This window comes from Balaenoptera physalus (genome assembly GCF_965194825.1).
Source record: "Balaenoptera physalus genome assembly, chromosome: 10".
Classification (NCBI taxonomy): Eukaryota; Metazoa; Chordata; class Mammalia; order Artiodactyla; family Balaenopteridae; genus Balaenoptera; species Balaenoptera physalus.
In genome coordinates this window covers 22,280,920-22,304,406 of record NC_138889.1, presented here as the reverse complement: position 1 = coordinate 22,304,406, position 23,487 = coordinate 22,280,920, and the positions used below count along the sequence as shown (strand labels likewise).

The 23,487-nt window shown below is 37.1% G+C and overlaps 1 protein-coding gene and 1 long non-coding RNA gene across 10 annotated transcripts in view; one reads left to right on the top strand and one right to left on the bottom strand.

The window, feature by feature from the left end:
• The window catches only part of LOC309667926, a 614,088-nt gene that overhangs the window by 90,795 nt on the left and 499,806 nt on the right, over positions 1–23,487 (top strand). The gene's annotated exons all lie outside the window — the stretch shown is intronic.
• The window catches only part of FDX1 (ferredoxin 1), a 35,095-nt gene that overhangs the window by 6,067 nt on the left and 5,541 nt on the right, over positions 1–23,487 (bottom strand). For all 9 annotated transcript variants that reach the window (XR_014267990.1, XR_014267991.1, XM_082476918.1 and 6 more), the window contains exon 3: positions 3–132. Coding sequence is in view for 7 of the 9 variants with exons in the window: in XM_082476918.1 (XP_082333044.1) it covers positions 3–132 (130 nt within the window). In the remaining 2 variants the exon portion in view is untranslated. The remainder of the gene's footprint in view (positions 1–2; positions 133–23,487) is intronic.

Genomic DNA, 23,487 nt, shown 5'->3' with positions numbered 1-23,487 from the left:
ACCTATCTGTTAGTCCATATGCCAGATCAAGCATGTCATTCTCCTCATCACTGATTGCTTCTAATTTCTCAAATATGTGCTGTTCAAAGATGAGGTGACAGGTGGAGCAAGCCAGGGTTCCCTCACATGCACCTACAAAAGCAACAAACATTGACTATGCTCCCCTCTACATTCAACACAATTCAAAATTGACTTGAATTAATTAAATAATTTCTAAATTTAAAAATCAGCATTAGCATACATCAATGATAGGACTTTATTTCTGAATGACAATGAGAATTAGGGACAACCCCACCATACCCAACACACACACACACACACACACGCACACACACACAATTTGAAATCACTTTCAAATATTATTTTTAAAACGTATGAACTAGATGCTGTAAGGGGAAACATAAAAATACAAATCCTAATACCAAAGAGCTTACAAGTTAATAATAAACTCAGATATGCATACATACAAAAATGTATGCATTTTAAACTTATATAGTAATGATTTATATAACAGCTATGCAAGTTACTTACCTTTTCCTGGAGAACGCAACACAATTTATAAAGCCGCACAGTATATAAGAGGAACCAGAAAGTAACCAAACCAACATCTAAAGTTAAATATTTTTCTCTCTCAATCTCTCCTTATAATCAGGACAGAATCAAATAAGTCACTTTAAGAGTCACACTGGTTTGGGACTTCCCTGGTGGCAGAGTGGTTAAGAATCCGCCTGCCAACGCAGGGGACATGGGTTCGACCCCTGGTCCGGGAAGATCCCACATGCTGTGGAGCAACTAAGTCTGTGTGCCACAACTACTAAGCCTGAGCTCTAGAGCCCGCGAGCCACAACTACTGAGCCCATGTGCCACAACTACTGAAGCCCACGCACCTAGAGCCCGTGCTCTGCAACAAGAGAAGCCACCGCGATGAGAAGCCCGCCCACCGCAATGAAGAGTAGCCCCCGCTCGCCACAACTAGAGAAAGCCCACATGCAGCAACTAAGACCCAACGCAGCCAAAAATTAATTAATTAATTAATTTAAAAAGAGTTCTTTGTACATTAAAAAAAGAGAGTCACACTGGTTTAAAATAAAGAGAGAAGAATATTTCTCCCGTTCCATGTTTATAAAAGTCACTAATTTAACAGTTATTTATTGAGTGCATATTAATATGCCAGGGACTGTTAAAAGGGAACTGAAAAGTCATCCAGTCCAACTAAACTATGAATCTGCTCTGCAACATCCTTTTCCCAGGGGTTACCCAGCTTTTGCTTGAAAACTTCCTGACAAAGAAATCCTCACTGCTTAAGCCAGCCAATTTCACACTCGGCTTCTACTGAGCTAAAAGTCTGTCACTCTGTAACTTTCCACCTACTGCTCCAATTCTATCCCATGAAGTCAAATCCTTTTTTTCTCTCTGGCTCTACCGAGGTATAACGGACAAATAAAATTGTAAGATATTTAAAGCATACATCGTGATGATTTGATATACGTATATACTGTGAAAGGACTCCTCTCATTTAGTTAACACATCTGTAACCTCATATATTTACTTATTTATTTTTAGTGAGAACATGTAAGTTCTGCTCTCTCAGCAATACAGTGCTATCACTGCAGTCACCATGATTTACATTAGATCCTCAGTCCTTAATCATCTCAGAGCTGAAATTTTATACCCTTTTACCTATTCACCTCCCTATTTCCCAACCTCCCCCAAGCCCCTGGCAACCACTTTTCTATTCTCTGTTTCTATGAGTTTAGTTAGTGAATCCTTCTAAACAATAGCTGTTCATATATTTGAGAATGTTCTTTCTTCTCCAGGTTGAGCGTACCCAGGCCCTCCAAATTTTTCTTACGTAATGACATACTTCTAAATCCCTTCCCTCAGTCTGGTTGGGCTTTTCTTAAAATACATCCAGAAGAGGATCTGACAAAACAGAATCATCCAGAATCATGTTCTCATTAAATTCTACCTAAAAAAGTTATTCTGGTTTGTTTTTGAATAATAATTTTTAAAGCCACTATACAACTGTAAAGATTATAGAGTCCTAGGAGTAACTTCAGTTTAATTTAGATTCTTTTGGTCAATAAACACTATATAAAATATTAATAGAACTACTATCAATAATTAGTGAACTTCTTAATTTTCCTCAGAACAAATTTATCATTTTAACAAGAGTTGTCCTTTTATAAGTTAAACATTTGTTACTCATATTTCATTTTTTAAAACGTCAAGAAAGAAGAGAGAGGCTTCCTTAAACATTCATTTTTATTAAATCTCATTCAAAGCAGTAACAAGATAAAGCACAGAGACACCATATAGTGATGTACAGGGGTCATAAGCATGGACTGTGGAGCCAGATTCCCTGGTTTCCATCTCAGCTCCACTTTTTACTAATGGCATCACCTTGGGCCACTACACCCTCCTGCCTTAATTTCCTCAATAGTAACTGTACCAACCTCACATAATAGTTGCAAGAATTACATATGAGTGTGTACTTAACATAGGTACTTGCAACCACAACTGACTGGTAGAAAATAAGAACTATTCAAGTGCTGGTAATTATTATGATTTGGAAGTTATAAGAAAACTTAAGAGTCATTCAACTTTTTTAAACGTAAGAGTAAGAATTAAACCCAAGAAGTTAAATGAATCAACTATGAATTCCTGCCACTCAATAATCTAATCCACTTTATGTGAATATTAAATATATAAACATTATATATACATATATTCAGTACATTTATGTAATACACAAATATATACCCACACCAACTGGTTATTTGAACAAGTACTTTCCTTTACTATTTTTGTATAAATTTGAGGCATTTCACAGAAAAAGGTAAATGGATATATTTTACTTAAAAAGAAGTAAGCTTCCTCTGCTTAAAAAAATACAGATAGGTAGGTAGGTAGGAAGAAAGAAAGAGAGGGAAGGAGAGAGGGAAAGAGGGAGGGAGGGAGGGAGAGAGAGGGAGGGAGGGAGGGAGGAAACCCCTGCAGTAAAAGGAGAACTGGTGTAGTACAACCCTGAGGCCATCTGGGCTCTAGATGCATCTGCCATACTGTCTGCTGTGTCCTGGGCAAGCCTCTCAAGGGCCTCGGTTTTCTTTCATCTGTACCATGAGAGACTGAAGCAGATGATATCTAAGGGCCTGTTCTCTCTAACATTTTATGACTCCACAAAGAAGAATTACAGTTCTTAATGGATTTCTTCCCTAGTATTCAATAAATATATACTAACTTTGTTTTCTGTTTTTATCTCATCAATACCCAATCAAGACAAACTCAAAACTAAAATGGCAAATCGCTCTGAAGATACTATGGGACAAAATTCAGGAAATCCAGCATCTTTTGTCTTAGAAAGTACGTAAAACCTCCTTATAAAGTATACCAAGCAACTCTCCTAATTTAAAAAGCTTATAACTTTCCTTCATAGTTTTATTATTAAAAAAAAGACAAATCCTGAGAACTGCAAGCCATGTGTAACAGAAGATGCAAGAAAAACAAAACTCACAGTCCAGGGCGGGATGCGGCGCTAGGGGCTATAGAGGCAGACAGGGGACCAAGCACGGAGGTCTCTCATGTTCTCCTAAAGGAGCCTGAGCTGTCCTATAAGCGCACTCCCTGCTTCCTGACACGGTGGGTAAACTAGCATGCTCGTAGTGGGTGGGTTGACACAGAGATGTTTCTGGCCAGGGGTTATGAGCACCTGTCACTTCACTGCCCCTCTCCTGGATCCAGACCCTGGAGGACAGTGGTTGCTGTTGAAGTTACGGGAAGCTTCTAAAGGATTCTGAGTAGGAAAGTGACATGGTATGTTTATTCTGGATAGATCTTGCTGGTGCCTGTGTGTAAAGGATGGATTTGACATGAACAAGACAGAAGCAAAAGTCAGGAGATTTCACCAAGGAGGAGGGGGAAAAAGAAGGATAAGAAACTGAGAGAGTCAAGGAGAGACCCGCCCCCTCCAAGAAAAGGAGTCAAAATACAAATGTGTCAAATGGTAGAGAGAGAACCAGAAAAGTGTGACATCAGAAAAGCCCAGGGAAGAAGAGAGTGCATACAATATGGTCTCAATCATCTCGGAATGCAGAGTAAAGTTCACATGTTAATAAATCCCTCCAGAAAATTTAGGACATTCCTTTTTTTTTGCCATCTGGTCAGTCAAAATGAAGAGTTACCATCCGTGTTCCAGCTCTTCACTTTCTTCCCTAGGAAACCTCAATTCTTTTAACCTTCTCTTAAAGGCTTTACTTTCATTCTCTAACAATTTTCATTGCTCCTCTCAGGAACCTTGCCAATTATTTCCACATCTTGCTTAAGTTGCCAAGTTCAGAGCTGAAGAGAGTATTCTAGTAAGAATTTGACAAATGTTGAATATATACAGAAGATTAACTTTTGGTTCCTACACTCAAGTTCCTATTATACATTCTAGTCCCATATTTATTCTTTAGATAAACGCACCATGCTCAGGATTCCTCCTTATTTTACAGTTCCTTTCAAACTTTTTCTAGCACAAGTTGTCAACAGGTATGCTTTTCTTATTCTTTGTACTAGGAAGAAACTCAAATATAATAGAAACTTTAAAACTCAGAATGAAATCAACTCAGCATGCATAAGATGGCTACCACTGAACCAGAGACACATATGGTCATATAGTGGTACAAGTATCACTACAGAAAAAAATCTGGAGCAAAGATTTACAAACCCTGTGGATAGTACTTATAAGGAGAAATAGTCAATCCTGAAAAACTCCAAAATAATAAGACAATCTGAGCAGTTTTTTGGAGGGGTTTTTTTTTTAGATTTAAACTATATGTTCTATAAAAAATATGTTCTATAAAAAAGAAAAAGCTTTTAGAGAACAGTGAAGACATGTCTCTGAAAAGGTATTAGGAGGAAAAAAGATTTTAACAGTGAGCCTAAAACTGTGAGAAGAAAACTTTAAGAAAAAGTTACTCCATTTTTTTTTTTTCATCTCATGATTTCATGATGGGTATTTCTGCCAATTTATTTGTTTCCTGGTCTTGAAATTAGAGGGAGCTCCCCAATTAATAAGCATCTGACTTTTGCCTTTTTGGCATACAGGTCTATGAATCTTAACACATGTATAAGTTTGTGTACCCACTATCATAACCAGGATACAAAATAGGTTCATCATCCAAAAGAAACTCCCTTGTGTTGCTGTGCCTTTGGAGTCACAGCCTGCATTTCTATATAGTAACAACGAACCACAAAGACAAATTAAGGAAAACAATTCCATTTACAATCGCATCAAAAAGAATAAAATACCTAGGGGTAAATGTACCTAAGGAAGTAAAAGACCTGTACTCAGAAAACTATAAGACACTGATCAAAGAAATTAAAGACAACACAAACAGATGTAAACATACACTGTGTTCATGGGTTCGAAGAATTAATATTGTTAAAATGACCATACTACCCAAGGCAATCTACAGATTCAATGCAATCCCTATCAAACTACCAGGGGCATTTTTCACAAAACTAGAACAAAATTTTTTTTAATTTGTATGGAAACACAAAAGATCCCAAAGAGCCAAAATAACTTGAGAAAGAAGAACAGAACTGGAAGTATCAATCTCCTTGACTCAGACTATACTACAAAGCTACAGTAACCAAAACAGTATGGTACTGGCATAAAAACAGACACATAGATTAATGGAACAGAATAGAGAGCCCAGAAACAAACCCACACACCTATGGTCAATTAATCTATGACAAAGAAGACAAGAATATACAACTGAGAAAAGACAGTCTCTTCAGTAAATGGTGCTGGGAAAACTGGATATTACATGTAAAAGAATGAAATTAGAACATTCTCTAACACCATATACAAAAATAAACTCAAAATGGATTAAAGACCTAACTGTAAGACCGAAACCATAAAACTCCCAGAAGAAAACAGAACACTCTTAGACACCACAGCAATACTTTTTAAATCTGTCTCATAAAGCAAAGGAAATAAAAGCAAAAATAAACAAATGGGACCTACTTAAACTTAAAAGCTTTTGCATATAGCAAAGAAAACCACTGACAAAATAAAAAGACAATCTACTGAATGGGAGAAAATATCTGCAAATGATACGACCAATAAGGAGTTAATCTCCAAAATATATAAACAGCTCATACAAATCAACATCAAAAAAAACAAACATCCCAATTTAAAAATGGGCAGAAGATCTGAAGAGTATAGCCACAATGTAATACAGTATGGAGGTTCCTCAAAAAATTAAAAATAGAACTACCATGTGATCTAGCAATCCGATTTCTAGGCATACATTTAAAGGAAATGAAATAACTATGTCAAGGAAATATCTGCACTCCCATGTTCACTGCAGCATTATTCACAATAGCCAAGATATGGAGACAACCCAAGTGTATGTCCATGGATGAATGAATAAGATGTGGGGTGTGTGTGTGTGTGTGTGTGTGTGTGTGTGTGTATAGATACACACACAATGGAAGGCTATTCAGCAATAAAATAGAAAATCCTGCCATTTGTGAAACATAAATAGACTTTGAGGGGATTATGCTAAGTGAAATAAGTAAGACAGAGATAGACAAACAGTGTATGACCTCACTTACATGTGGAATCTAAAAAAGTCAAACTCGTAGAAACAGAGAGTAGTGGTGGGGGCTAAAGGAAATGGGGAGGGTGGTCAAAGAGTGTAAACTTTCCGCTATAAGATGAATAGGGTCTGAGGATCTACTGTAAAACATGGTGACTACAGATATAATACTGTATTATACACTTGAAATTTGCTGAGAGTAATCTTAAATGTTTTAACCACACACACACAAAAAAGGAATGATGTGAGGTTAACCCTATTGTGGTAATCATTTTGCAACTGAGATGTGTATCAAACCATCACGTTGTACATCTTAAACTTACACAATGTTAATTGACAATTATATCTCAATAAAGCTAGAAAATAAATGAAACAAAACCGTGGTGATGGTTGCACAACTCTCTGAGTATACTAAAAAAACAACGTATACTTCCAATGAGTAAACTGTATGGTATGTGAATTATATCTCAGTAAAGCTCTTCCAAAAAAAAAACTCAACTAGATATATTTTTAATGGGTCTACCACTGAACTCTTAATTCTATTTCACTCATCTGCATGTCTATGTTTTTGCTAATATTACACTGTCTTGATTACTGTAGCATCAAGTTTTAAGATCTGTACTATACATATGTCTTCCAGCTTTATCTTTCTCTTCTAAAATTGTTTGGCTATTCTAGTTCATTTGTTTTTCCGTAAAAAGTTTAGAATCATCTTGTCTGTATCTAGAAAAAATCCTGCTGAGATTTTAATGGGAAATGTATTAAATCTATATATCAATAAAAACTGACATCTTTACTATGTTGTCTTCCAATCCATGAACACAGTATGTCTCTCCACTACTTAGGTCTTTGCTCTTTCATCAGAGTTTTATAACTTACAGGATACTGATGCTATACATATTTTATTAGATTTAAACCTAACAATTTCATTTTGAGGAGCTATTGTAAATGTTCATTTTTTTGTAAATGTTCTTTTAAAAAATTTTTTTGGTTTCCAACTGTTCATTGCTGGTACACAGAAATACAACTGATTTTTGTGTGTTGACCTTGTATCCTAGGACCTTGTTAAACTCACTTAGTTCCAAGATTTTTTTTATAGATTCCTTGTGATTTTCTATGTAAATAATCATCTAAAAACAAAACAGTTTTATTTCTTTTCAATCTGTATGCCTTTTAATTTTTTTCTTTTTTCATTATTTTATTTTTATTTTATTTTACTTATTTATTTAAATTTTATTTATTTTTGGCTGCACTGGGTTTTCGTTGCTGCGCACAGGCTTTCTCTAGTTGCGACGAGCAGGGGCTACTCTTCATTGCGGCACGCAGGCTTCTCATTGCGGTGGCTTCTCTTGTTGTGGAGCACGGGCTCTAGGTGTGCGGGCTTCAGTAGTTGTAGCACACGGGCTCAGTAGCTGTGGCACACGGGCCCTAGAGCACACGGGCTTCAGCAGTTGTGGTGGGCTCAGTAGTTGCGGCACGCAGGCTCTAGGGCACACGGGCTTCAGCAGTTGCAGCGCACAGGCTCACTAGTTGTGGCTCGTGGGCTCTAGAGCGCAGGCTCAGTACTTGTGGCGCACGGGCTTAGTTGCTCCACAGCATGCGGGATCTTCCTGGACCAGGGATCGAACCCATGTCCCCTGCATTGGCAGGCGGATACTTAACCACTGTGCCACCAGGGAAGTCCTCTTTTTTCTTTTTTTGCTTCATTACACAAAGAGTTCCAGCATGATGTTAGTAGGGTGGTGAGAATAGATATCCTTGCCTTGTTCCTAATCTTAGGAGAAAGGCATTTTATCCTTCAGCATTAAGCATGACGTTAACTGTAGGCTTTTCATAGATATCCTTTATCAGCATCTGATTTTGCACCACAGCTGATCTGGCACTGCCCACTTGTTTTCAGTTAAAACACGGGAGCTGCCACCAATTCTATATCCCATTTGAACAGAGTTCACATCCTTATTGAACGTCCCTGCTGCTCCCAACTCCACTAGAGCCACAACCCAAAGGCTACAGGCAAGAACAAAGTGCATGACGTTCCTGGTGGGCCTCATCTTCTAACTCCTTTTCAGCATCACAGAATTCCCAGGCTCCTATCCAACATGAAATTATCTGCATTGAAAATCAGCAGTATATATATTCCCAATGCCAGACTGCAAAGTGGAGTCCCCATAGTGTATGTGGGGTGTGTGCATTGTGTGTGTGCAGTAGGTGGGCCCAAGGAGTTAAGGAGTTCTTGATCTGGTATTAAAAGTTAGAAGTTGCAATGCATTTTCTCATAGAAACCAGGCTATAAATGGTGATTAAGTTAGTTGTGAAGAAACAGGTTCTATGGGTTGGCCCAAAAAATTTAGCCACCATGTATAACAGTATTTCCATGGGAAAACAAATTCCAAATGCCAACTAGTTGACCTGAAAATGGATTTGGTAAAAAAAACCTATCCCTAAAATGGGAAGTGTTTGTTGTTTTTTATGCTTATCACATACACAGGGAACAACTCTACAAAACACACAGTGGGAGGCAATCTATCAAAGGAAAAGGGATACAAAAACAACAACTATAGAACCTTCAATCTAAAACTGATAGCTGATCAAAATATGGGTACACTGATATAATAATACATGTGGATAGTTGGGGATTGAAAGCACAAAAGTTATGTGACTTATGTTTATATACAGCCCCAAAGCAGCACTGACAGCTGTCAGCTTTTAGTGTCTTTATAAGTGGTTGGTTATATAAGAGTAAATTAATAGGGTAAATGTGTATATATGCGTGTGTATATACATATGTAAATATAGATACATACACATATATTAAACATAAAGTGAACACATTTTATGAGTAATACATTCTCAAAGATTTTGAAATTGCTGAAGTCTCATAATTCAAATTATATTCTCAATGAAACAAAATGTAAAGTAGGGAGTGGGTTCTTATAGTTTGTAAATCTATAATCCTCATATTTTTGTTGCAAAATATACTCAGAACAAACATTTGATGTGAAACTTTTTACATTACTATGTCCACTTTTCAAATAATCAAAAATACTCCATGGCTTACAACAGACGATAATCTGAACTGACTTAGGGACACATTACAGCCGTATTAGTCCCTGATGCCAGCATTTTATCCATCATCCTTGCTTGGTTACACAACAACTGTCATGAACTTAAAGGTATGTACAGTTTAGTGCCGCTTTAATATTGTTGGCATTCTGGCTAATGATTCAGAGTTCTGTCTCCTAAATTAACAGTAATACAAATCATGATAGGTTTTTGGCTTTCTTCATTGCATTCTGTCACATTTAACTTCTGTCCCGAAATAACTCGCTTTTGGATGCATTTTTCGGCATTAACACTTAATGAATGCTTGGCTGAAACTGTCATAGGCTTTAAAATGATATTAAATTATAACCACAGTTTAAAATATCAGCACTACAGTCAACAAAAATCACACAGACATCAGATGTCTGGAAACAGCACAGTTCACATGATACTGACAAAGGCTGACAGGTATTTGTTTACAATTGTAAAAGGCATGGAAGCAAATGTAAAATTTATAATTCGCACAGCCTGCCAGCTTGAAATTATGGGATTCTTGACAAAAGTTTTGGTTTTCACAGTACTTCTGATTTTACTAGAGTGAGAACTTTAATATTGTTAACCTGTACAATTTCAAATTTGCATAATTTAAAAATTACATTAAGAATAAATAAGGCATGGTTACTGGCTAATTTCAAGGTTGATGATGAATAAAACTCTGAACTGAGGTGTTCTTTTTTAAAACAAGACTGATACTAAGCTTTTGCACAAAAACTTAGAAATTCCTTCCATAAAACTAATTCCCAGAGAAAATTAGCTATCTGCAGACTATTGCTCCTTTCATGTAATTTGAGAGTTTTCCACCAGGAAAAGATCGTTTCGTGTTGTGTGTAACCATACTAAGATAATTTGGAGATCTGTAATGATGCTGACAAGATAGACTGCCTAACCCCTTTCCCAAACAAAACTCCAGGGGATAGCTATGTGGAAATATTATATATTAAAAATATGAAACTATATAAAAATATAAAACCTAATTTTCTAGAGTAAACCTTGATCCACCAGAGCTGGAAATACATTATGTTAATAAGGAGTCAATAAACATGATACAAATAAATAGAGATTTATATGATCATTATCACGGTCACCCAATTTGAATAATTTCCCTCCAAACAGACATATGAAGGAAATACGTAATATTTAAGAAGAAAACAAAGTCTGAGATAATAAACTAGGTAAATTTGATCAGAGAGGTGTAACTGCCCCCTAGTGACAGAATACTATAATACACTCTGAAAACTTGAAGATCATCCAAAAAATCTACACTGATTTAAAAGTTGGATAGGAATGTTCATAAATTTATTGCTTCCAAAATTTACAATTGTCCCTTTTTACTCAGTTATCCATTCATTACTTCACTTCATATATAAATAAAACAAGGATGATTTTATCCTTCATCACAGTCTCTTAGGAGAAAAATGCACAAGTAGACAAATATATAATTAACAGATTGTGATGAATGCCATGAAAAAAATGAACAGGATGCTGCGATGGAGAATAACAGGTTCAGGGTAATGAAAGAACTATTTTGGATTGGGTGGTTGGGCAAAAGCCCCACTAAGGAAGTATTACAATGTAAGATAAACTGAGACCAGATGGATAAAAAGCAAACACATACAGGATATTCAGGGTGGAGTGAGAGGGAAGTGTCCCAGGCAGAAAAAAATGCAAAGCGTGTACAAAGTCTCCAAGCTAGAAATTCTGGGTGAGTTCAGCTCTTGATAAAAGACCAGTGTGGCCAAAGTGACAGAAAGAACAATGAGAAATGGGGGAGAGGAAGAAAGGCAGATGGGGCCAGTTAATGCAAAACCTTTTAGGCTAGGGTAAGGAATGTGGATTTTATCCTAAATGAAAAGTTATTCATGGATTTAAATCAAGGAACCTGTCTGATGTGCATTATGATGAATCACCCTAGCTGCTGGGCTCAAAAGCAGAAGCAGAGTAGTGCAGTTCCTGGAACACAGTAACTAGCCAGCCCCAAGTAGTGACTGCAGGGATGGTGAACACAGGACACACTGGAGACATACATGGAGCACATCTGACAGGAGCTGCTGATGGACTGAAGGTAGAGGATAGAGAAGAAGAAAGAATAAAAGACGCTCTCCAGTTTCAGGCTGGAGCACCTGAGTGATGATTGCTACTGGCAGAAAAGATTCTCAGAAAGATAAGCTTCAGTGGTGGGGGGGAAAGAATCAAAATCTGTTTAAATATGTTCACTTGTTTAAATGCCTGTGCAATTTCCAACAAAGATATAAAGTAGGAAGTTGAATCTATAAGTCCAGGGCCCAGAGGAATGGTGTGAGCTAACAATGTAAACTTAAGAGTCTATGAGCATCTGCACACCAGTCAGAATGGCCATCATCAAAAATACTACAAACAATAAATGCTGGAGAGGGTGTAGAGAAAGGGAACCCTCTTGCACTGTTGGTGGGAATGTAAACTGATACAGCCACTATGGAGAAGAGTATGGACATTCCTTAAAAAACTAAAAATAGAACTACCATACGACCCAGCAATCACACTACTGGGCATATACCCTGAGAAAAACCATAATTCAAAAAGAGTCATGTACCAAAATGTTCTCTGCAGCTCTACTTACAATAGCCAGGACATGGAAGCAACCTAAGTGTCCATCAACAGATGAATGAATAAAGAAGATGTGGCACATATATACAATGGAATATTACTCAGCCATAAAAAGGAATGAAACTGAAGTATCTGTAGTGAGGTGGATGGACCTAGAGACTGTCATACAGAGTGAAGTAAGTTAGAGAAACAAACACCGTATGCTAACACATATATATGGAATCTAAAAAAAAAAAAAATGGTCATGAAGAACCTAGGGGCAAGACGGGAATAAAGATGCAGACCTACATGGACTTGAGGATACGGGGAGGGGGAAGGGTAAGCTGGGACAAAGTAAGAGAGTGGCATGGACATATATACACTACTAAACGTAAAACAGCTAGCTAGTGGGAAGCAGCCGCATAGCACAGGGAGATCAGCTCGGTGTTTTGTGACCACCTAGATGGGTGGGATAGGGAGGGTGGGAGCGAGGGAGATGCAAGAGGGAAGAGATATGGGGACATATGTATATGTATAACTGATTCACTTTGTTATAAAGCAGAAACTAACACACCATTGTAAAGCAATTATATGCCAATAAAGATGTTAAAAAAAAAAACAAAGTAAATTTTATACAAAAAAAAAAAAAAGTGTCTATGAGCATCTGGATGGGATTTAAGGTCAGAGTAGGGATAAGATCACCCAGGGAGAAACTGTACAGACACTCTGTACTTGGCCAGCCTCGTCTGCATATGGTGTTCACCTGTGAGCATGACTATAACAAAGGCAATACGTAAAGGGCGTTCTGTATTCGACTTTAGAAATGAATGAAATAGTTGCCCCTAAAATGTTGTTATCACAACCTCTTCTGTATAAACATAATATTTCAGATTTCTTGACTGCATTTCTGTCATCTATGTTCTAGAAAGTGGCTGAGTCTTAACTCTATCATTTGTGAACCTAGTTTAGCTTACCTCAAATGTGTATTTACATGCCAAAATTTCTGAACACATTAGGATCCTTGATGTTTAAAGTTTCTCTTCTAAGTCGGTATAAATGAATGCAGAATTCTTATCAAACTACTGAAGACTGTATTGGCATTAAATTTTCTGTATTTCTGGGGCATCAGGGGAAAAAGATTCTGTTCATGGTTATCTCTGTGTGATAAGACTATAGGGAGAAGCAAGAGGAACTACAATCCTGCAGCCTGTGGAACAAAAACCATTCACAGAAAGATAGACAAGATGAAAAGGCAGACGGCTATGTACCAGATGAAGGAACAAGATAAAACTCCAGAAAAACAACTAAATGAAGTGGAGATAGGCAACCTTCCAGAAAAAGAATTCAGAATAGTGATAGTGAAGATGATCCAGGACCTCGGAAAACCAATGGAGGCGAAGATTGAGAAGATGTAAGAAATGTTTAACAAAGACCTAGAAGAATTAAAGAACAAACAAACAGAGATGAACAATACAATAACTGAAATGAAAACTACACTAGAAGGAATCAATAGCAGAATAACTGAGGCAGAAGAACGGATAAGTGACCTGGAAAACAGAATGGTGGAATTCACTGCTGCAGAACGGAATAAAGAAAAAAGAATGAAAAGAAATGAAGACAGCCTAAGAGACCTCTGGGACAACATTAAACAGAACATTTGCATTATAGGGGTCCCAGAAGGAGAAGAGAGAGAGAAAGGACCCGAGAAAACATTTGAAGAGATTACAGTCGAAAACTTCCCTAACATGGGAAAGGAAATAGCCACCCAAGTCCAGGAAGCGCAGAGAGTCCCATACAGGATAAACCCAAGGAGAAACACACCGAGACACATAGTAATCAAATTGGCAAAAATTAAAGACAAAGAAAAATTATTGAAAGCAGCAAGGGAAAAACGACAAATAACATACAAGGGAACTCCAATAACGTTAACAGCTGATGTCTCAGCAGAAACTCTACAAGCCAGAAGGGAGTCACATGATATACTTAAAGTGATGAAAGGGAAGAACCTACTACCGAGATTAATCTACCTGGCAAGGATCTCATTTAGATTTGATGGAGAAATCAAAAGCTTTACAGACAAGAAAAAGCTAAGAGGATTCAGCACCACCAAACCAGCTCTACAACACATGCTAAAAGAACTTCTCTAAGTGGGAAACACAAGAGAACAAAAGGACCTACAAAAACAAACCCAAAACAATTGCAAAAATCGTAATAGGAACATACATATCAATAACTACCTTAAACGTGAATGGATTAAACGCTCCAACCAAAAGACACAGTCTCGTTGAATGGATACAAAAACAAGACCCATATATATGCTGTCTACAAGAGACCCACTTCAGACCTAGGGACACATACAGACTGAAAGTGAGGGGATGGAAAAAGATACTCCATGGAAATGGAAATAAAAGAAAGCTGAAGTAGCAATACTCATATCAGATAAAATAGACTTTAAAATAAAGAATGTTACAAGAGACAAGGAAGGACACTATACAATGATCAAGGGATCAATCCAAGAAGAAGATTTAACAATTATAAATATATATGCACCCAACATAGGAGCACCTCAATACATAAGGCAACTGCTAACAGCTATAAAAGAGGAAATCGACAGTAACACAGTAATAGTGGGGGACTTTAACACCTCAATTACACCAATGGACAGATCATCCAAACAAAAAATTAATAAGGAAACACAAGCTTTAAATGATACAATAGACCAGATAGATTTAATTGATATTTATAGGACGTTCCATCCAAAAACAGCAGATTACACTTTCATCTCAAGTGTGCACAAAACATTCTCCAGGATAGATCACATCTTGGGTCACAAATCAAGCCTCAGTAAATTTAAGGAAACTGAAATCATATCAAGCACCTTTTCTGACCTCAATGCTATGAGATTACAAATCAATTACAGGGGAAAAAACGTAAAAAACACAAACACATGGAGACTAAACTATACGTTACTAAATAACCAAGAGATCACTGAAGAAAACAAAGAGGAAATCAAAAAATACCTAGAGACAAATGACAATGAAAACATGACGTCCAAAACCTATGGGATGCAGCAAAAGCAGTTCCAAGAGGGAAGTTTATAGCAATACAAGTCTACCTCAAGAAACAAGAAAAATATCAAGTAAACAATCTAACCTTACACCTAAAGGAACTAGAGAAAGAAGAACAAACAAAACCCAAAGTTAGCAGTTGGAAAGAAATCATAACGATCAGAGCAGAAATAAATGAAATAGAAACAAAGAAAACAATAGCAAAGATCAATAAAACTAAAAGCTGATTCTTTGAGAAGATAAACAAAATTTGATAAACCATTAGCCAGACTCATCAAGAAAAAGAGGGAGAGGACTCAAATCAATAAACTTAGAAATGAAAAAGGAGAAGTTACAACAGACACCGCAGAAATACAAAGCATCCTAAGAGACTACTACAAGCAACTCTATGCAAATAAAATGGACAACCCGGAAGAAATGGACAAATTCTTAGAAAGGTATAACCTTCCATGACTGAACCAGGAAGAAATAGAAAATATGAACAGACCAATCACAAGTAATGAAATTGAAACTGTGATTAAAAATCTTCCAACAAACAAAAGCCCAGGGCCAGATGGCTTCACAGGTGAATTCTATCAAACATTTAGAGAAGAGCTAACACCTATCCTTCTCAAACTCTTCCAAAAAATTGCAGAGGAAGGAACACTCCCAAACTCATTCTATGAGGCCACCATCACCCTGATACCAAAACTAGACAAAGATACTACAAAAAAAGAAAATTACAGACCAATATCACTGATGAATATAGATGCAAATATCCTCAAAATAGTAGCAAACTGAATCCAACAACACATTAAAAGGATCATACACCATGATCAAGTGGGATTTATCCCAGGGATGCAAGGATTCTTCAATATACGCAAATCAATCAATGTGATACACATTAACAAACTGAAGAATAAAAACCATATGATCATCTCAATAGATGCAGAAAAAGCTTTTGACAAAATTCAACACCCATTTATGATAAAAGCTCTCCAGAAAGTGGGCACAGAGAGAACCTACCTCAAAATAATAAAGGCCATATATGACAAACCCACAGCAAACATCATTCTCAATGGTGAAAAACTGAAATCATTTCCTCTAAGATCAGGAACAAGACAAGGATATCCACTCTCACCACTATTATTCAACATAGTTTTGGAAGTTTTAGCCACAGCAATCAGAGAAGAAAAAGAAATAAAAGGAATCCAAACTGGAAAAGAAGAAGTAAAGCTGTCACTGTTTGCAAATGACATGATACTATACATAGAGAATCTTAAAGATGCCACCAGAAAACTACTAGAGCTAATCAGTGAATTTGGTAAAGTTGCAGGATACAAAATTAATGCACAGAAATCTCTTGCATTCCTATACACTAATGATGAAAAATCTGAAAGAGAAATTAAGGAAACACTCCCATTTACCACTGCAACAAAAAGAATAAAATGCCTAGGAATAAACCTACCTAAGGAGACAAAAGACCTGTATGCAGAAAACTATAAGACACTCATGACAGAAATTAAAGATGATACAAACGGAGATATACCATGTTCTTGGATGGAAGAATCAATACTGTGAAAATGACTACACTACCCAAAGCAATCTACAGATTCAATGCAATCCTTATCAAATTACCAATGGCATTTTTTACAGAACTAGAACAAAAAAATCCTAAAATCTGTATGGAGACACAAAAGACCCGAGTAGCCAAAGCAGTATTGAGGGAAAAAAACAGAGCTGGAGGAATCAGACTCCCTGACTCCAGACTATACTACAAAGCTACAGTAATCAAGACAATATGGTACTGGAACAAAAACAGAAATATAGATCAATGGAACAGGATAGAAAGCCCAGAGATAAACCCACGCACCTATGGTCAACTAATCTATGACAAAGGAGGCAAGGATATACAATGGAGAAAAGACAGTCTCCTCAATAAGTGGTGCTGGGAAAACTGGACAGCTACATGCAAAAGAATGAAATTAGAAGACTCCCTAACACCATATACAAAAACAAACTCAAAATGGATTAGAGACCTAAATGTAACACCGGACACTATAAAACTCTTAGAGGAAAACACAGGAAGAACACTCTTTGACATAAATCACAGCAACATCTTTTTTGATCCACCTCCTAGAGTAATGGAAATAAAAACAAAAATAAACAAATGGGACCTAATGAAACTTAAAAGTTTTGCAAAGCAAAGGAAACTACAAACAAGACGAAAAGACAACCCTCAGAATGAGAGAAAATATTTGCAAACGAATCAATGGACAAAGGATTAATCTCCAAAATATATAAACAGCTCATGCAGCTCAATATTAAAAAAACAAAACACCCAATCGAAAAATGGGCAAAAGACCTAAACAGACATTTCTCCAAAGAAGACATACAGATGGCCAAGAAGCACATGAAAAGATGCTCAACATCACTAATTATTAGAGAAATGGAAATCAAAACTACAATGAGGTATCACCTTACACCAGTGAGAATGGGCATCATCAGAAAATCTACAAACAACAAATGCTGGAGAGCATGTGGAGAAAAGGGAACCCTCTTGCACTGTTGGTGGGAATGTAAATTGATACAGCCACTATGGTGAACAGTATGGAGGTTCCTTAAAAAACTAAAAATAGAATTACCATATGACCCAGCAATCCCACTACTGGGCATATACCCAGAGAAAACCATAATTCAAAAAGAAACATGCACCCCAATGTTCACTGCAGCACTACTTACAATAGCCAGGTCATGGAAGCAACCTAAATGCCCATCAAGAGACGAATGGATAAAGGAGATGTGTTGCATATATACAATGGAATATTACTCAGCCATAAAAAGGAACGAAATTGGGTCATTTGTAGAGACGTGGATGAATCTAGAGACTGTCATACAGAGTGAAGTCAGAAAGAGAAAAACAAATATTGTATATTAACGCATATATGTGGAACCTAGAAAAATGGTACAGATGAACCGGTTTGCAGGGCAGAAATTGAGACACAGATGTAGAGAACAAACGTATGGACACCAAGGGGGGGAAGCGGCGGGGGGTGGGTGTGGTGGTGTGATGAATTGGGAGATTGGGATTGACATATATACACTAATATGTATAAAATGGATAACTAATAAGAACCTGCTGTATAAAAAGATAAATAAAATAAAATTCAAAAATTCAAAAATAAAAATCTCACCCCCAAAATAAAAAAAATACTATAGGAAGTTCTGATTTTTTTTAATGTACTTTTTAAATTTGTTATAATGAACAATGAGCCTGTAGTAATAACTATGTTAACAAAAATAGCTAACATCTATTTAGCGTTGCTTAGATAAACTCATCGGATCTTTACAGCAACCTTACGAGGTGGATACTAACATAATTCCCATTTTACCCTTAAGGAGACAAGGTATGAAGGGGTTAGAGACCTAACCCAAGGTCACAAAGCTGGCAAAGTGACAGAGCTGGGGAACAAATCCAGGCAGGAAGACTCCATTCTTAATCATTCTAACCAATGGCTTCCAAAAAGAATGTTTTAAATTTTGAGTTCCATTTTACATCACAACCTAGTATACATATACTTTGTAAAATAGCTAAACAAGCAGTTCATGGAATAATACAAAAGACGGTCTGTTTTTACATGTTCTTTTTAATTACTTTAAATTCTAGTTGAAAGCTATTGATTATATGACCCACAAATGGTTGCAACCTGCAGTTTGAAAAACAGTGTACTACAATATATACCTTTTAAAAATTAAAGAAAAATACTTTTTAAAAATTTTAAAGATACTTTCAAGTATTAAGGTCAAAATACTTACACTTTTATTTCAAAGAAATGGAAAGCAACTCATGAAAATTATCTACTATAAATAAAGTAATGTAAAATACTTTATGTAGCTACTGAATGTAGCTTCATGTAAAACAGAAGTTAAAAGCCTTTCAAATAAATGTTTAAAATTAATTTTTTTTTTTTTTTTTGCACATTTGAAGAGCCTTTCCTAACGGCTGAAAATAAACAATACCTCATTTGAAAAACAGGCAAACAGTTTGAGCAAACAATTTATAAAACAAACTTTACTAAGTAATTCCATCCCCAGGAATTTAATGCAAGAAAATTATAGAACATAAACATAGAAAGGTATTTCTGGGGATGTTCGCCTTAAGGTTATTTACAATAGTTGAAAGTCGGAAGCCACCTAAATGTCCAAAGAAAGAGATGGATTAAATACACCATGGCACTTAAAGTCTACCCTCTGCCTCCCTCCTATCAACAGGTAATCACTGATATTTGTTTTTAAGACTCCTTTCAGAGATTTTTTTTCTTTTTTAAACACAGCCATATAGTATTCCCTTGTAGGACTATATATATCAGTCCTCTATTGATGGACATTTGCTTATTTCAAATCTTTCGCTGTTACAAACATCTTTGCAGTAAACAGCTTAGTATACATGTCCTTTCCTAAAGCTGAGATGGAATCTGTGAAGAAATTTATAGAAAGAGATTTACCAGTTCACAGCCTCCACATTAGCCTTCCCAGAGCACAAGAGATCAGCTTTCTCAAGGGCAGAAACAAAGTTCACTCTTTCTTTTATATACCCTCACACAGAGTGGTAACAGGGTCCACACACACAGATGTGCAAAGGCCCAAGAATATCTCCACATACTTTCCTTAAGCTCTCTGAACTTTTATAACAGCTGATTTAACATCTTTGCCTAGTAAGTCTAATGCCTGGGCCTCCTTGGGGACAGTCTCTATTGACTGCTTTTTTCTTTCTGAGTATGGACCATACTTTCCTGTTTCTTTGGGTGTCTTGCATTTTTTTGCTGCCAAGTGGACATTCTAAGTAATATAATATGGTAACTCTGGAAGTCAGATCACCACTATCTCCCCTGGGTTTGTTGTTGTGGCTGGCTTTTTGGTTTTTGTTGTTGTTGCTATTTGTTTCTCTAGTGACTTTCCCAGACTAACTCTGAGGTCTGTATTCCCTGTAGCATGTGACCACCAATGTCTCCACTCAGTGAGCTTAGTGGTCAGCTAGATGACTGGATGGAGGTTTCCCTTCAGTGCTCTGAACCAATACGGCTTCTACCCTTTGCTGAGGAGCTCGGTGCGTGATTTGGCGCACCTTCAGCGTCCAAGCAGTCTACATGTCTGTCTTGGCCTTCACCTGCATGGGACCTCAAAGTCAGCCAGAGATGAGACACTGGGGCCCTGTCGAGGGCACAAACACAGTCCTGCATTTGTGCGTGGTCTTCTAGATCCCTGAAGCATTTCAAAGCCCACTACAGACATCTCGTTCCCCAGATCTACTTTTAGATTTTTGGCCGGGCTCTTGTTTGCTCCAAGTGGCATCACAGCCTCAGGCAGCACAGTGTTCAACAACTGCAGGTAATTATTTTAGACGGAAGTCCTAGGGACAGAGCCTCCCCACAGAGCAATCTCTGAGGCAGGTCAAGTAACAACGCCCTGGAACAGAGCTTTTCTGAGAAGCTGCAAGACAAGTGACAACGTTCTGGAGATGGGACCTTCTGAGGAACTCAAACCAGTTTGCCCCTCCAGTGGCCACAAGGCTGCTGGTTTTTAAGGCTACTGTTGAACTGGGGAGAGGAGAAGGCGAACAGGGCAAGTTAAAATGTCACAAATCCTACTGTTCTTACCAACGTAGCCACTATGCTAAGCACTTCACTTCCAATATCCTATTTAATCTTTAACAACCCTTAGAACTATTACAATCCCATTTTACAGAAGAGGAAACTGAGGCATACAGACGTAAAGTAGCTTGCTCCAGGTCTCATGGCTAGTAAGTGACAATATTGGTTTATGAACCACAATTTGTCTGATTCCAGAGTCTGTTCTCAATTACTGTGCAATGTAATACTTTTCATTTGTGAGAGAATAATTCAGAGAAACCAAGCTTAGTCAAAAGTGTTGCTGAATATGAACTCATGAGGGAGATCAATAAAATATAAATTTCATAGAATATATATATAAATTATCAATGGGTTCTTTTCCATAAATTAGTTGTTCTTAACCATGGTATGGATCTGAACCAGGTGGAGCTTTTTAAAAGGATACCTGCACAACGTCCCTCTCTCCCTTACCATCAAGGATGTAACATTTTTAAAAGTTCTGCAGAATTCTGAAACTCAGTCCTAGCCAAGAACCACTGCATTAGAGTAAAAAATTCCTTAAAACTAGAACTATATCAACTATTTCATCACCTAATTTCTGTAACAAGTGTTCACAAAGGAAAGATGCTTCTTAGAGAAAAAGGCATAAAGGAAAAAGCAGAGGTTTAGGAGTTACAGAGACTTAGGTTTGAATCTTAGCCTTCTCACTTTCCACCTGTATGACCCAGGGAACATTAATTTCTCTGAACTTTAGTTTCTTCATCTATAAAACGGAAGTTAAAAAAAAAATCTACCTCTTAGAGTTGTTACAATAATAGATAACACATGCTGGGATGTAGTATGCACTCAAATGGTATTTGTTACAGTTATCCCTGAAACTGACATTAGATTCAGAAATTCAGCAAATATTACTGAGTGCCAACTCTGGTTACCTGAGTGATAACAGTCTTCCAAAAGCACAAACTCTAATAAACGAAAGGGATATTCCCTCTAAAAAGGAAAACTGAGATGAATATTAACATAGAGAAGTATATTTAATATATCATGGGAGAATGGAGGAGGAGAAATAATTCTGATATGAAAAGTGTTCTTAGAAGTGCAATGTGGGGGCTTCCCTGGTGGCACAGTAGTTGAGAATCTGCCTGCCGATGCAGGGGACACGGGTTCGAGCCCTGGTCTGGGAAGATCCCACATGCTGCAGAGCAGCTGGGCCCATGAGCCACAATTACTGAGCCTGCGCGTCTGGAGCCTGTGCTCCGCAACAACAGAGGCCACGACAGTGAGAGGCCCGCGCACCGCGATGAAGAGTGGTCCCTGCTTGCCGCAACTAGAGAAAGCCCTTGCACAGAAACGAAGACCCAACACAGCCAAAAATAAATAAAATAAATAAATAATAATAATAAAATTTAAAAAAAAAAAGTGCAATGTGAACAGTGCCTTGAAAGAAGAATAGTCAGATATGCTCCTTGGACCTGACTGCAGACCAATTGTTCTCAAACTTTAACATGCAACCAAATCACATGGAGGGCTTGTTAAAACACACATTTCTGGGCCACACCCCAGACTTTCTGAATCAGTAGGTCTGGAGTGGGGCCTGAGAATGTGCATTTCCCAAGTGACACTGATGGAATCCTCTTAAAGAACCACCGTTCTAGACAGAGAGAATGCTCGAGCAAAACTGACAAGTGATATACAGGGTATCCCTGAGCTCTAAGATGGCAGCTTCCAGGACATGGGCTTTGTGTGAGTGGTTAAGGAATATGGTCAAAAGCCTAGAAATGAAAACTTTCTAAACAAAACACTTCCTTCTCTAGTAAGATGTAGATTAATTACCCTTTCTAGGAAGGTGAGCTGGCGTTCAAGACTATGTATGGTGATGAATGCTAACTAGACTTACTGTTCAGGTGATCACTTCACAGTGTATACAAATATCAAACCATCATGTTGTATACCTGAAACTAACATGTCAATTATATCTCAATAAAAATAAAATAAAATAAGAAAGTCGTAAGTAAAATAAAACTCACTTAAAATAAAAAGAATGCACAAGCTCAATGTAATTAAGAAAACACCAGTCTGGGAATTCCCTGGAGGTCCAGTGGTTAGGACTCGATGCTTTCACTGCCAAGGGCCCAGGTTCAATCCCCAGTTGAGAACTAAGATCCCATAAGCCACGTGGTGCAGACATACATAAATAAATAAATAAAATAATTTTTAAAAAATTAAATTAAAAAAAAAGAGAGAAAGAAAACACCAGTCAAACCCAAATTGAGGAACATTTTACAAAATACTTACCAGTACTTTTCAAAAGTATCAAGGTCATGAAAAACAAGACTGAGGAAATGTCAGACTGAAGGAGACTAAGGAGATATGATAACTAAATGCGATGTGGGATCCTGGATTGAATCCCAAAACAGAGACATTAGTGGAAAAGCTAGCAAAATTCTATAAATCTGTAGTTTTTTAGTTATTGAACCAATGTTAATTTCTGCGTTTTGATTATTGTATTATGGTTATATAAATTGTTATCAGTAGGGGAAGCTGAGTGAAGATTAT